This window comes from Centruroides sculpturatus, unplaced genomic scaffold, assembly GCF_000671375.1.
Source record: "Centruroides sculpturatus isolate CEXI.00-Female unplaced genomic scaffold, Cexi_2.0 scaffold707, whole genome shotgun sequence".
Classification (NCBI taxonomy): Eukaryota; Metazoa; Arthropoda; class Arachnida; order Scorpiones; family Buthidae; genus Centruroides; species Centruroides sculpturatus.
Genome location: NW_019384935.1, coordinates 390357 through 407314, shown reverse-complemented (window position 1 = coordinate 407314; position 16958 = coordinate 390357). Strand labels below are relative to the sequence as shown.

The window sequence follows — 16958 nt, the reverse complement described above, 5'->3', positions numbered from 1 at the left end:
GACATGTGTATAACCGTCGTCTTCAGGCGAAAAGAACAAGTTTTTAATAAAACGAACGTGCAGGATGTTCCAAAAGAACATAATATTTAAATTCAAACAAGCGTCCGGAAATTTCAGAAGCATGCAATGTTCCCACCCTCAATCTACCCGGGGTGTGGATTGCCTTGTATCAGCGCCTAAAAAACGAAATGCGCCCAACATCGTATCGCCAACGCGGTAGCATCTCCATGCATGCGCCGCTAACATCGTAAAATAAAGATTCGAAATATCAAAAATCATTCGCACGTTTGTAACGAAATTTCCGGACGCTTGTTTGAATTTAAATATTATGTTCTTTTGGAACATCCTGCACGTTCGTTCTTAAAAACTTGTTCTTTTCACCTGAAGACGACGGTTATACACATGTCAAAAGTACTTGTGTGATTACTAAAGAAGTTTATTAACGCCGTACTCAGTGAATTTGTACCCAGAAACTGAAAGATTTGCTTAATTTTATGACTACAGGATAATTAGTTTTATGACTTGTATCAATTACAGGTCTATTTATCACATAACTTTCTTTTTTGGAAACCATCTCCCTCTTTCTTGCTAACTTCCTGCCCTACTCCATCAATTTACCTAATCATCACTATGATTGTAAAATTATTGTATACTTGAGTTATAAACAAACCAACCCTTAGATGAGAAACATATCTATGAAGAAAAGAAAATCTCTCTCAGTGAATAAAAAAGTTGAAATTATTTGAGTTAGAACATGGTGCTAAAAATGTCAAAGTATGTAGAAAGTTTTCTTTGTCTTCATCAACAGTATCAATATTATGGAAAAATAAAGATGGTTACCTATTAGTGCTGGAGAAAAATATAACTAAAACAAAAAATTTAGAAAGTGTGAGCATGTAAACATCAATGAAGCACTGTTTCAATGATTTAGGTACACAAAAAACTGATAGATTTTCAATAGACAAACCAATCTTAAAGGTTCAAGCAGAAAAATTTGCAAGACAATTTTGATGCAATGATTTTGTATGCAACAATGGTTGGCTGGATTGAATCAAAAACAGACATAACATTGTTTATTCAAAAATTAGTGGAGAATCTCAATCTGCTGATCCAGTAACCACAAATGAATGGATTGTCCATGTTTGGGCAGAAATGAGGAAAGATTTTAATGACAAAGATATCTACAATGCAATGAAACGGGACTTTTTCATAATCTGACACCTGACTGCAAACTTAATTCAAAGGGGAAAAATGTGTTGGTGGAAAAAAATCAAAGAATCGCTTGATGGTGCTTATATGTGCAAATATGACAAGAACCAATACAAAAAAATTGTTAGTTATTGGAAAATCATTAAAACCACAGTATTTAAAAAATGTAAAAAATCTTCCTGTAGATTATACTGCAAACAAAAAGCCTGGATGGCTTTGTATATTTTTCAGCAGTACTTAAGTGATTGGAATAAAGAACTATCCAAAGAGAAACAAAAATTTTATTGTTAGTTGATAACTATCCAGCACATCCCCAGATTCATTGACAACGTTTAGACAAAATTTGTCCAATATCAAGCTAATGTTTCTGCCTCTCAATGTCAAATTAATTTTAAAACCAATAGATATGGATGTAATCAATAGTTTGAAAAGATTTTATAAAAGATTTATAGTTTTATTTATTTATTTTTATTTATTATACATAATATTGGAACTATCAGTTGACAAAAGAATGATAAAAAGAATGAGTCTTAAGAAACACAAGTGGTGAAAGTTAAGTGTGTTAGCTCAATTCATTATAGCTCCCTTGTGCAGCTGATTTCCACTATATAACAGATGCCTGTGACACATAATTTCATTTCAAAATTGAGTGTCTTGTGTTACACTTCTGAAAGGTTTCTTTGTTAAAGTATATTGTCAGAAGACAAAGTGCTTACAAGTGGTAAAATTATTGCTGTGAATAATGTCCCATTAACAAATTGCCATGAAACATGGCAGCCATTCGACTGTTAGCAGGTGCATTAGTCATCTCAATATGACTAACAGTTTGGAAGATCAGTAGAGAAAGGGAAGACCAAGGAAAACTACCATGTGAAATGATCACAATCTTATTTGAATGAGCTTGAAAGACTGCTTTAAAAATTGAAAAATAAATGTACAGTACATGAGCAATTATTTATTGTGACATCATACACAAAGCTGGGCTGCAATTTTTAATCATATTCTTAAATTTATTTAATTTAAAATATATGTTCTCCATTTCAAATTAGTAGTGTCTTGCCCCTGTACATCATACTTTTCCAGATAACAACAAAGTCATGCCAGTCATCTATGTAACTCCATTCAAGACAAATTTTTTAAATTGAAATCATGTAACTTCTAGTCTAGACCAGAAGTTTGTATATAGTTAAGCAGAGCCTCCTGCCTCTAAGCTTCCCATATCTGATCTTGCCTTTCATCTATTTAACACTGTTCTTGAGATTAAGGAAGGACAGACAAATGGACAACAGTAGAAATTTATAATTTAGAAAGATATGCAGTTTAGTTACTGTTTCCAAGTGGCTAGTAAGTTGTAGACTGAAAGAAAATGGCTTAGGAACTCGCAAACCAGTGAAGAGCCTTTCATTAATAAAATAAAAAAAACAGAAGGCCAAAGTGTGTACAATGGTTGTAATCATAAAGGATAGATTATGGATCAGTGACATAAGGTCATCTGGAATGAGAAAATAACAATCTCATTGATACTCAACAAAGAAGCAACATTTATTTGATGTCAAAAAATGAGATTTAAACCCTACTGTTCAAACAATTAAGCATCCTACTGCAATTATGATCTGGGATTGCATTTCAACTCATGGAATGAATAGATTGCATATTGTTGAAGATGAATGCTGAAGAGAAAAATGCTTCCTTCATCTGTCAACATGATAGAAATAGCAATTTCATCTTCCAGGACAACAATGCACCTTTAAAGCATTAATAGTAGACACGGGGCTTATTTCTAAATTGGTACAGAGATTACAATGACCTGCATAACTGTAGCATCTTAATCCAACCAAAATATTTTAGATGAAACAAAAATAGAGTGCAAAGAATCCAACATATAAAGTACAGTTAATTGAAGCTATCATTTCATGCTGGTATCATCTAACATCATAGAATAAGCCTAAACAGCTTGTAAGTAGTGTGCTCAAAAAATGTACCAGTATCTTAGTAATTAAAAGTAAAGGCTTCCCAACTAAATATTGTCTGTATATCTTAAAACATATCTAATGTTCATTGACTATATATATGAACAAAACACCAAACTCTTGCTGAGCTTATTATTACTTTAATTTCAAACGTTTTCAGCCCAATTCCAATAGGCCATCTTCAAGAACTATTCGAATACAACTTTCGAATAACTTTTAAATTTAAACTTTTAACATAAACTGTAACTATTAACTATTTAACATATTTTTAAATATCACCGTAAACCATTAAATATTTAACTAAAAAATTTTTAACATATTATATGATAAACATAAATAATATAAAATAATAAAAATATATATAAAAAATATATAAAAAATAAAGCTTACTATAACAAAAATATACATTAAACCAGTACTACACAACTGCCATAATTTTACGGGTTTTTAATCCCCATTTCCTNAATTTAAAAGTTATTCGAAAGTTGTATTCGAATAGTTCTTGAAGATGGCCTATTGGAATTGGGCTGAAAACGTTTGAAATTAAAGTAATAATAAGCTCAGCAAGAGTTTGGTGTTTTGTTTATATTTGTAAAGATACGGCTGAGGAAGTGAGAATAGACTATATATATGTATAAGCTGTAATAAGTTTAACTTTAGTATTTTTTCTTTCTCCTGATTTAATATTTTTTGCAGTTTACAAGAAATAAAAAAAAATACTTATGTTATCTCTGCAGTTTCTCTCCATCTTCTCACCCATAGAACAATATAGATACATTATCAATATAACTACAGTAATACCCCGAACTTACGCGATAGGTGGGACCGAGCGATAACCGCGTAAGTCGAATTCGCGTAAGTCGGGGTATAATTTCGCAATTTGTGTAAAGTCCAAGTCAGATGTATGTAAGCTAATAAATGTTCTCGTTAATCTTATCTCGTCTTTTGATTCGTTCACGGTTACAAGAAATCACCACATAGAGTCTCTCAAGTCTCCGTAGATATAACAAACACAGAAATAAATAACACAAAATAAATTGTAGCTATGTGTCGATTCCGCACGACACGTCCAAACATGTAAGCTGAACAATAGTGTGGGGGGGAGTGAGTAATCGAGAGTTGCGTGGCGCTCAAACAAAAGACGAATCAACAAGATTTGAAAATTGCGTAACTCCGAGTTCGCGTAAGTCAGGGTAGCATAAGTCGAGGTATTACTGTACATCAATATAACTACAAAGTTCATACTTGTGTATTATTTGTATATTTCATAATTTATTTATAAAAGCCTTAACTTACTTTTAGTGTACAGTCTGAATCTTCTTTAGGTAAAGTAATAATTTTTTCACAAAAATGATTGTCTTCATTTGATCTATAAAAAATACAAAGAATATTAGTCTTTGTTAAATCATTTTAAAATTTGATTAATTTTGTATTTTATTACATTTTATTTTCTGAAACTTGTAATTTTACAGCTACTTCTTCATTTTCTGTTTTAGTTTTTTGTGTATTCTCTTTGAAATTAGTTGCAATATCATTAAGAGTTTCTGAAAAATAAAACATTTAATTTGTTTAAAAAAAAAGTTTGTTTTAATTTAAAAATTATTTTTTACAAATATTCAACCTTATCATTATTAATTATTTAACAGAATTATGTAACATATATATATGTTACATAATTCTGTTAAAGAAACAAATAACACACATATTACAAAATAATAAATATTTTGTAATTTAACAAACTTATCATGCAACATGATTATTTACAACATATATAAAATAAAAATAACATAGTAATTAGGCTAAATATATTGAAAATTAAATATCAAATTAAATTATATTAAAAATAAACATAAAAAAGTAATTTAATACTATTTTTATGACTTTATTCCAAAATATAAACAAAAATACTCAAAAATCTTAATTTTCATAAGTTCAGAGAGCCAGAGCCTTCCTAAAATGGAAAGTTTTAAAAACCAGAAAATTGTAGTTATTTTGGCATTGCCACCGAATTTTCTTCAAAATATATCCTAAGACAGAACTTGTAAAACATGAATAAAAGGTACGAGTTTACGTAAATCAATAAGAGCTGCAATTATTAATTTACATTAGTTATAATCTGTCAAAGACAAACTTAAAAATAATACTAAATCAAAAAGCTTGACACAAAATATCAGGAATAAAATTAAATGTATTGATATTTATTTTGTTTATAAAATGATTGATTTTAAGAAATAGTTTAGTTAAATACCACAATTGACTTTACCAAATAATTGTCTCAAATTGCTTATAAATGTTCATAAATTATTTTGAAGACACTCAGCCATCTTTATGTTGGCATACTTAATACATAAGGCCAGCCTTTTACTAACTAATGCATATTTTAAATCAAATAAAAATATTTATCAGACAATTTTACAATTTTATTCATTCATATACAGTAGACCCCCCTATAACGCTTAGATACGTTCCACGCTAACCGAAAATTACGTTGTAGGAATGAGCCAATCGCAGNAATTTACTATTTTAAAACACATATAAAATTAACTAAATTGTAATTTTAATGAATTGATGTTTAAAATTAATTTAAAATTGTTTTGTAAATTAGTAGTGCCCAAAAATTTTAAATACTGTCAAACATACAGAACTTGAAACATAATGAATCAAAGAACGTAATTTATATAAATGATCCAAAATTTTCAATATCAAGATTTGGAAAATTGTGAATATCAGAAGTAACTAATCATTTTATCCAAATATATGAATATTTGGATAAAATGATTAGTTAAATGTGGAGCTGTCACATTCCCAAAATTATCAATATGTGTATGTATATGTAATTATATAGTCAAATTTTGATTTAGTGTTACCATTTGTTTCTGTTTGAAATTGGCATTAAAAAAATGTGATGCTAAACTGAAGTACCTGAAATAATAATTGTAGTTGAGTATTACATAAGTTTGAGAGAGTAAAAATTGTGTGATCTAGTGATGTGTTATTTGCAATGCAAAAATTATACATTTAATTTACAGATAAAGGTTTACTAATATTTATGGGGAAGATTCATTCACAAATATTCATTGGCATTTTATGCAAATAGTCCTATCTACAATGATGTCATATCAAGGTTTGACTGTATATATGCATGTACACTTACATATATATAATGTATAATTGTCTATATTCAATATTAGTGTGTGAATGCAATAAAAATTTTATTTGGTAATGAATGCATTGTACATATGATATACTACAACAAAAGTAAGCTATCATTTATGTTTTAGTAGTAATCAAAATCACAATGTAATCATAATTTATTAAATGTAAACTTTCTTCTATGATATCTAACATTTTACTGTGTTATCTAAAACAATATATATTTTTGTGTGCATAAATTTGCATGTATCAAAGTTTAATTTCTAGTCAAATAAAATCAAATGCTTCAATTGCAAAAAGTTCCATTCTGAAATCCTTTCAATCTAACATAAAATATTTTTATTCAATATAATGACATGATCAGAATTCTGTATTACCATTATAAATAATTGTATATTAGAAATTGTAAATTTATCTATTGATTGTAATTTTTTCAGTATTATATATTTAAAATTTACAGTAGATACAAAACTTTTTATTTACAAATCTAGTATCCCTATTTATGATCTTTGCTTTTGATAAATGGTTTGTAATTAATTGACATTTGAGTGAATTTGTTCAGACAAATTGTTTTGTCTATGTGCATAAATTTTTAGTTTGCACTTATGTTATATCTAAAATTATAAGATTCATTCACATCCATTTTTTTTTGTTTAAAAAATCTTACATTTTTACATGCACTTCAATAATGAATAATAATGCAAACAAAACATGTCATTTTGTTCATATCATTAATCACAATTCATCTTTTTATTTCATTGTCTTGTAGATTTTTTGTGTTGATTTTATGACATAAATTAGCTATCTGTTTTACAAAATCTATTAGAGTTTTACAAAATATTTTGTAAAACTCTAACCTAAGTGCTGTTGGTTGCATCTCATCCGTCTTCCAAGTCAAAACAAAACTTTCAATGCTCCAAATTCACCAAATTCTACTTCTATCTTGAATTCCTCACCTATCTTTTTAAATTCAAATTGGAACTTTCATGTTAATTGTCCAATGGTTTCCTGATGTTCAATCCTCATTCAAATAGACTTTATGACCTATTATTAAGTCAGTTCTAATTATATTTTAAATGAAAAAGTTCCTTTTCCTGGGTCAAATAAATCATCATTTTTCCTATTAAATAATATTCAATCATTGAAGTAATTTACCGGATTGCATTAACTGCACTAACCAAGATATTTTTGTATATTTCTGTACTTTTCAAAAAATTCATTATATGATATATTAATTCAATTTCTACAGTATGAATATTTTGAAATAATTTTTCAAGGATTATTTAAAAAACAATTAAACTTATAAAATTAATCAAACCAAAATTTAAGAAGTATAATATTACTGTTAAGTATTTTCATATTAATTCTTTGGTAGATTTGCCTTTTAGAGTTTCATGAGAGAGAATATTGGAGTTGTTACACTGCATATCTAATATTACTTCATATCCTCCAATATTTAATTTTTTTTTGAAAATAAGAATAAAAGATGGACTTAATCTTAGAACTTTTTATTGAACAAATGTAGTAATAAAGCATCTAGATGACAGATGGAGGCGGAGTAGCTTAGTTTTAATCATCTAGATGATTAAAACTAATCTACTCCACCTCCATCTGTTGCTCACTGTCACACATAGCACATACAATGATTACATGACTTTCTTGCAGACATTTTTACCACATTCTTTTCTCAGTTTTAGTGTGATAATCTGGCTCTTCTCTTTTTTTCTATTAATTCTCTCACAAGTTGTTCTAAAGCACAATCCGACTGCTGGGTCAAAGTTCTATAAGAAGCTAGAAGTATAATGAAAATTTAAGCCAGACTTTTCAAAATATAAGTCTAAGAATTTATTGAAACCTACAACATTATTAAACAAAGATATTTATGCAATGGATATGCAAAACGTAAACTACTCTTTCAAATGCATTTAAAAAATAAATAAAAAAGTAAATGCAAATTATATTTACATCACAAAGCACATAGCAGCAAGTACACCAAAGATAGAATATTACCCAATTCAAAGCTCAGAAACAATTAAATGGTTAGAAACCTGAAAATCATTTCAAATGTAGATCGTGACATATGCTATGAATAGGGAATACTGAGGTGCACTTCTGCATCACCAAAGTACAATGCCTTAAATAAGATGTTATCAAATTTGTATGGCAATTTGCCATGGGCTAAAAATCATATATAAGTTATGATTTTTATAACTACTGTATACAATTTTTAGTGTCTAGATGGCCTAGCTCTACTCATTATAGAGTAAATGGTCACTGAAATATAATATTTGTCATTATTATATAATTATTAGTTAAATACAAGGTAAATAAGATAATACATCATAAAAATATATCCATAATAAACAGTTTAACATTCAGTTGAACATAAAAGAAAAAAAAATTAATTTAATTCATCCAATGAACATATCTGATCATAACAAATCCATTCTCCATTCTATGTTTTTTTTCTTTACCAACTTCCAATCAACCATTAATCATTGCATACCAATATAGTCTACAACTTTGCTAAATATTTTATTCTAAACTTGTCAGGAAAACTACTGCAGGTAAAAAAATATTTTTTGATTTTCTGATTAAGAACTCTTCCTTTTGTTAATAGCCAATACACCAGTGCAGTGCCGGCCCGAGGCAAGTTTTAGGATGGAGCGAGATTCTATTATGGCGCCCGGGGGTGNACGTTGCGAAAGGAGTTACATTATTTTACAACCCCATTAATATACCATATCAAGAGGGGTACTTTTACATGAGAACAGATTAATCATTTTTACATTACTTCTTATGGGAAAGGTTGGTTTGGTATATGTTCTATTCAGTAAAAGTCCAAACATCAGGAACTGATTAAGATCATATACCAAGGTTCCATTGTATTATATTTTTTATCATTTTAAATAAAATTTTTGCTCCACCCCAAGTAGTCTCAAATGTATTATCTATACCAGAAATGATAAACTTTTTTGAGTGTACATGCCAAAGTAATCATATTTAACTTTTAGAAAATTTATGTACACCAAAGATTTAAAGTTTGAACAATTTTTTAAAGAAATAAAATGAGTATATTTTAATTATTAGAAATTAAGAAAAACTAATTTAGAAAATGATGATGTGATAATCCAAACTGACTGTAAAACAAAAATAAAAACCTGAAATTATGATAAATTGAAATTAATACAGTAAAAAAAAAATAAATGAAGTTGTATTTTAATGTATGGTATGTTGGGCAAATTGTTCTGACATGCCCATTTGGATATGTGGCCTTAAATTCATTATCCCCGGCTACAGATTTTGTTTATTATTAAAATGAACAACATACTAATCCAATGTTTACAAATATATAAATTTTTATTATGCCAAATCTTACATGTGAAAAATACATACAAACCAGGGTCTTCATCACAATGAAGAGTATTTAGTAGCAGTGTTCAGAATAGAGAAGCTAGAAAAGTATGGTGTGGCAACTTAAGTCAGATTCAGTGACACTAGGAATAGGTTAACGTATGATTTTGCATTTTATTAAAATGTTCTTCAACAAATGAACTGTTAATATATTTCAAACATTAAAATGTGACGTTTATTCTAGAATATTAATTACTATTTTCAGATAACTTTAGATTTAATTTTATAATGGTAAAGATAACATATTTCTGAATAATATATTTTGTATATTTTTCAACTAAAATATATAACAGAAACAATATAACACTCAAAAGTACTTTTAATTATAAATGTAATTTTAATTAAATCTAATAATTATGAGTTTTGAACATTAATTAGTTAATCATTTTGTTTAAATTTACTATTAATAGTACCTTTCTTTTTAGAGAGTAATTAATTACAAATTAAAAAATGTATTCATATGAATATATTATTTACANCGGCTCGCGAAAAATTTCAAATGTTGAAAAATGGCTCGGACTATCAAAGAGCTTGGCCACCCTGGATATATACATACATACACACAATTTTAATTTTAAAAAAGATATGAATTGGAAAAAAATTGCAGTATTAATTATCTGAATATTACTAATTACTATAAAAAGATTAGATTCTTACATTAGATTCACTACATATTTTTTATATGTAGTGAATCTAATATTATATATTAGAATTGGCTTGTAATATATTAAAAACCATAAATTATAAATCCTTTTGTCCAATGTCTTTTAAACATAATAATTTTATAACAGCATTAGTCAAGATTTGGAGAAGGAGATCCTCATTAGAAGCTATATCAGAATAGTAGTAGTTAGTGAAAGAATATTTCATTCATAATTCAAAGTTTAGACTATTTACAAAAAGTCAAATTAACTTTTGAGTCCATCTTTATCCTTTGTACACTACCACAGAAGTAACAGTCTTAAAAAATTGCTTTGAAAAACTCTTCTTAAACACAGGTAAAACTTGGTAAAAAACTTCACAAGGTTAAAAAAGATTTGTTAGTCAAAAGTTTACAAAAAGTCAAAAGTTAATTTGACTTTTTGTAAATAGTCTAAACTTCGAATTATGAAGAAAATACATCCTGAGTTATCACAAAAATTGTAAAGAATATTTATTGAATGCATACCCCATGAGACTATTAAACTCCTGGATTTCAATTTATAAAACTAGGTATGAAGTCACTAATAATAGAGAAATAAAACAATAATAATATGTAAAATTTATAAAATGTATAAAATTTCCTTATATATAAAAAATATTATTTGAAAAAGTATTCTGAAAAAGTAATATGGTTAAAGAATGTAAAGTTTGGATACTATCCAAAATGGGAAATAAAATTTAAAAAATAAGCCTTCACTGGATAAGAAGAAAGTTTTAGAGATGTCAGAGTGGTGTATAAACTAAGTTGTAGATGCAAGGAAAATACTAATTATGTTGGTGAAACAAAGAGAAAGTTAACCACAAGAATGAAGGAACACGACATCAGTTAGATTAGGGTATAGATAGTCCCCTTGGGTTTTGCATTGCACAGAACATAGTTGTACGATAAGTAAATGTATTGTCAAGATTTTGAGAAAGATCTATATAAAAGATGTTTTAAGAAACATATTGAAATATTACAATTGACAAAATCAATTAATTTAAATAAAGGTATAGAGATAGATTGCATTTTGCAAGGTCTGCTGCTTAACTATAAAAATGCAAGATTGAAGAAATTGTTAATGCATTTAGAATTTACCAGGAACGGTTAAAATTTGAGTAGTGAAAATTGTTTTTCAACAGTTTGCATATCAATTTAATTTTCTTTTTAACAAAATTTTAAATTCTTTTTACTTTTTATTTTTTATGTTCTTAAATTTTTTAAAACAAGGTATTCTCCATAAAAACAGTTTGAGGAGAATATTGTGATATTAACAAGAGTTGTATATGTAAAAACTGGAGTGTTCCCAGTTGGTAGATTAATTTATTTTAATTTTTTCAACAATTTTAATTTCCTTTTTTTGTTTTTAAAAAAATATATATATGTTTTTTTAANTAATAGGCAATGCACCAGTGTAAAAGTCCTATTAATCCCATAAATCCATGTTGATAATTTTAGAATAAAATACCAGTTAAGGACATTAAGTCAAATAAATTTACTGCTAAATACTTTAACTCATTTTCTGTTTACTAACTCTGCTAACATTGCTCACATTAGATTGGGTCTCCCTGGCTTATACTATAGAACTTACTTTGACAGAATTTTATATTTTAAATTTTTTAATGGCTTATCAAATCAGAAAAACTTTGTCTCCATGTCATGGCTAGAGCTACATACAATTCCAGTTGCTTATATATCGCTGCTTTTCACTTAAACCTCTCACAGAGAACCTTTTATTTTATTGCACTGTAATTTGAATGGAGGGACTTGAGGATGTACTGAATCTATAATTTTGTAAATATAAACAACCATGTAAAAATATTTATACCATAATTTATAATGTATTGTTTTTGTCCTATTTTTATACTATCTTTGCTTTATTTTTATAATACACTCTATTTTTATTATTTTTTTATATTATGTTATGTGTGTTACACATTCATTTTAATATTTCAGAGTTTGTTATCAAATGGCAGTAGTAGGCAGTTATCAAATGCTGATAAGATACCTGTAAAAATTGGATAAATAAATATTCTTTCTTAATCTTGAATACTCATGTTTCTAAACTGATAGTCTATGCAAACTTATATGTGGTGTAAAACATTAGTAGCATATTTGCTACCTTTCACTGCATTGTGTTTTGGCCAAGTTACATTTATTTTTGATTTCCCTTTGCAAGAATTATAACAACAAATTCTACTACTATTCCATTTCCTTTGTAACATTTTTCTAGAAGAAAATTCTAGAAAAAATTTTTCTAGAATTTCAATTTATACTGTACAAGAAAAGATGAATAAACACTTTTTCATTTGTATCATGGCAACATATAAGTTTCATATTAAAAACTAAGATTATGTAAACTAATATTAATTTTACAAAGAGAAATACATGACAAGGTTTACACCTTGTCATGATTGTATTTCTCTTTGTAAAATTAAGATTTACACAAGGTTTACACGAAAGTTTTGAAAAGTGTCTACATTGACTCTATATACAGAATTTATGATTTTAGTATTAAAATCTAATAGAGTATTCATTTTTTTATGTATGTATGAAAAATATTGAGCAAAAAATTTTTTCCTGTCTCATATTTTACCTTCAAAAGCTAAAATATGAGACACCTATTACATCACCATAAGGACTTGCCTATTCCAACAGGCAGGTTAATAATCAGGTACTGCAGGTTAAATGCAAGACATTTTTGTATAAAACATTGCTCCATGATATTTATTTCCCAAGATATATAATTTTTAAAAATTAATTTTTGTACAGCTTATTTTCTTGACATTTTCATATGAAATTTTTTAATTGAAGTAAGTAGATAAGATTAAATATTCATTATTAAAAATTACTCTGTAGCTGTGTACAATATAAAAGTGTAAAATAAAACAAAGTTTTAAAGACATAGGCCTAGACCAAAGTGATTTTATTAACCTTTTTGAACAAAGTATATTATTACAATTCCAACTATTTTATATCACTAATAGTAAATACATAAGGTTTAGACCTAAATTAAATGTTTAAAGAATAAAATGATAACTAAACTTGGTCAATAATTCAGTAGGCTATAGGAAAGGAAAAAAGGAAAGGAAGGAAAAGGAAAAACATAGTATAATGCAAATTAGTAAATACACAAATACACTTTTTTCACAAATATTTCACATGCACTGTGTCTGTGTCCTCCTTCAGCAGAAGATAAACTACTTCCCTTTCTCCTCTCCTATAATGAATTATGTGAGATTCAGAAGGAGGAAGGCAATTTTAAAGAAAATTAATAGAAAATAATATTTTAAACTTCCAAGAATTTTACAAAAACGGATGTCAAAAGAAACTTTCAATTTTAGAAAGGAAGTTGATTTCGTTTCCACGGCCGACTCATGAGATGAGTCAAGCTTTTGCACACACTACTTGGCCATCAGACAGGGCCGATATAAAAGGGACATTTTCCTGCCATTCGGGGCAGTTCGTCGAAAGAGATATCACCACATGAATCCCGTAAAGTCATTGAAAGAACTAGCCATATGATATAGGACAGTCCATCGAAAGAGGTTTTGCCACAAGAAGAAAGTCTGTCATACAAGTCTGTCATACGAATTCGTTAATTGAAAGTCATATACAGAGTCCTCCATATGAAGTATCGACAAGATTGTCATAAGAAAACTTATTTAAGGAAAGTGCCATAAAAAAATATAAGAAGAATATCCATAATTAAAGAAGATTCTCATACAATGAAATATTGAAAGAACTGAGAAGGTAATATGATAATCGTTAGATCAATGTGAACTCTCTCTCACGCGTCAGGTTTAAAATAAGATTAGGTTAAGTTAGTTATTTAGATTTAGGTTTAAGGATGATTTGTTTTCATTCATTTGTATACTTTTGATATTTTTGATTTATTAAATGTTTTGGTTTACTTTAAATATGGTCTGGTTAATGTTAGCTATTCATATTCATTCCTATTCAAGTTACCTACGTTCTCATACTCACAAGTTAGGGATAATGTGTGTTAATCCGCGTGTAATAAAAGTGATTAACTGGTGTCAGGAATCCTGATAAGGAAAAGGGTGATTATGCGATCATCTAATTCCGCTTTTGTTTTACTTCAAACTGTAAGTCCCTCAGCACTTGATTTCTTTGATAGAAAGCCATTCTTTTAGACAACCCAAGGGCTATTCAAACAGATAGCTGCCAAATAAGTGGTACATGAGTCTTAATTACTCTGTATCCCTGGCTAGCTCCTCATAATTATTAATAGTAAACACATAAACCTTTATTCAATGGCCTGTTAAAAATAATGGCCTATTAAAAGAGATATTAACATAGAAAAAGTAATAAGCCTACCACTAATTAAAGAAAATTTACATTACTAGCCTAGTCTAAATAAAATAGGTCTACACCAAAATAAAACACTTTAGGAACAATTGATTATTTATTTAATTAGTATGGAATAAAAATAATGAAGAAAATAAAACTATAGTTCTGCTGTTTTTGTGTATTAACATTAAGGTTAAATTAGGTGTAGACCTATTACATTTCAAAAATATTAACAGGCTGAACTTAAATAAAAAAAGTTTCATGGAAATTAATGACAGGTAAATAAAATCTGTTGTCTCATTTTTACCTATGGTGTGTGTCATTTTCTATCTCATTTTGAAATGCACAAAACTCAGACAAAAGATGATATATGCAATAAAAACAACTAGCAGCTGAAAGCTGCATTTATAAAATTTCTAATTAAATATCCATGTCTTTTGAAGACATATACAGAGCAAAAGTTAGTTGAACTGACAGAAAAGTTTTTGTACATATTTTTGTAGTGTTTCTTAAAAATTAAAAAGATTCAATGAAACCAGTCATTTATTTTCATTCAGAAAAGTTGTTAAAAACACTAAATAAACTTAACATTGTATTAGTACAGGACAGATCAAACATACATTAAGTCAAGTTTCACAACTGTCTCATATTTTCCAATTTTTCAGACTCTCATATTTACCCACATTGACCCTACATGGTATTTACAATTAAAATTCACATTTTAAAAAGATAATTTTGGAACTGATCAGCGTAATGACATATTTCACATGGAGACTTCTGTAATGATGGCATTTTATTTGAAACAAAGTGTTGCAAAAATATCTATTAGGGCAATAAATGGTGCTGCAACACCATAGTGGGTAACTCAAAATATCTCAAAACTTCCAATGCACTGTTTGGTTACACAACAGCATGCTTAATGTATGAATTTTTGTGTAACTACACAGCATACCATGTGTATTGTAAATTTTGAGACATTTTGAATTAAATGCTACAGTATTGCAGTGCATCTACTGTAGCATTACTGCTCTAGTGTATACTTTTGTAACTAAAATAAAATTTTATCATCACAGAAGTCTCCATGTGAAATATAATGTCATTTTACTGATTAGTTCCTGAGTTATATTTTTTTTTATGTGTAAACTTATGAACACCCAGTACAAGCTGAGATAGTTTAATTCTTTTTTAATTAATTCTAACTATAGGCATGTCTTATGTTTCAAGCTTATCACCAATAAATTTATTTTGTAAATTTGTTAATCATATATTTTTTTATTTAATTTATAGATTTATTCAAATTCAGAAACAGAGAAACAGAAGATGAAAATGCATGCTAATATTCTTTATTTCAATTTTAGCCATCATGACAAATGACAATAAACTTGACAAATGCAATAAACTTTTTAATACTTAACAAAATAAAAATTATATTTAATTTTTATGCAAAATGAAATGATTTATTTGCACATCATTTGTAAAATAATGTACAGGTAACCCCCGTATAACACGGCACTTCTATAGCACAGATTCGCTCTAACATGGTTCGAGAATTGGTACCATCCCCCGTATAACACGGTACTTTTATAGCATGGATTCACTCTGACATGGTTCGAGAAATGGGTAAAACCCTCATACAACATGAAATGTAATAAATTTTTACATACTTAAGTACTAATAGGTCACAAAATTATTTTCGTGAACTATTAGTACTTCAGTGTGTAAATTTTCTATTCTTGTCTCCATACACATGGTCCTTCGTAAAAATTGTTTCAATTTTGCCAGATCTCGACGCTTCTGCTTCTGGTATTGCAAGATGTTTTTCTGTTATTCCATAAGTGCTTAGCACTATATAAGGAAAATTATAAAGATCTTTTAACTAGAAGCAAGCAATCTAAAATTACACACTTTTTGCAAAAAGTAAAGCATGAATCTGAAAATAATGCAGAAAAATGCTCAGAGGATAACAATAACTTGCCAAAAATAAAATGCTCTCGGTTAATAGTACTTTTAGTGATGACAAAGAAAACATTGTTTATATTAATATGTATCACTTAAGAAAATTTTAATAAAGATATTTATCTTAATTATGAAAATATAGTAGCATGTTTTTTAATTTTTGGAACCTAACCCTCCTTTTCGTACTAGTTCTTTGTTTCGCATAACACGGCAATTTTTTGGAACGTAACTACCGTGTTATACGGGGGTTACCTGTATTT

The 16958-nt window shown here is 27.9% G+C and overlaps 1 protein-coding gene across 1 annotated transcript in view; it reads right to left on the bottom strand.

The window, feature by feature from the left end:
• The window catches only part of LOC111632063 (putative leucine-rich repeat-containing protein DDB_G0290503), a 67877-nt gene that overhangs the window by 12654 nt on the left and 38265 nt on the right, over positions 1-16958 (bottom strand). Inside the window, exons 5-7 of the mRNA XM_023376419.1 lie at positions 10956-10969; positions 4621-4723; positions 4476-4548 (exon numbers count right to left, since the gene is read on the bottom strand). Of these exons, the coding sequence (XP_023232187.1) occupies positions 4476-4548; positions 4621-4723; positions 10956-10969 (190 nt within the window). The remainder of the gene's footprint in view (positions 1-4475; positions 4549-4620; positions 4724-10955; positions 10970-16958) is intronic.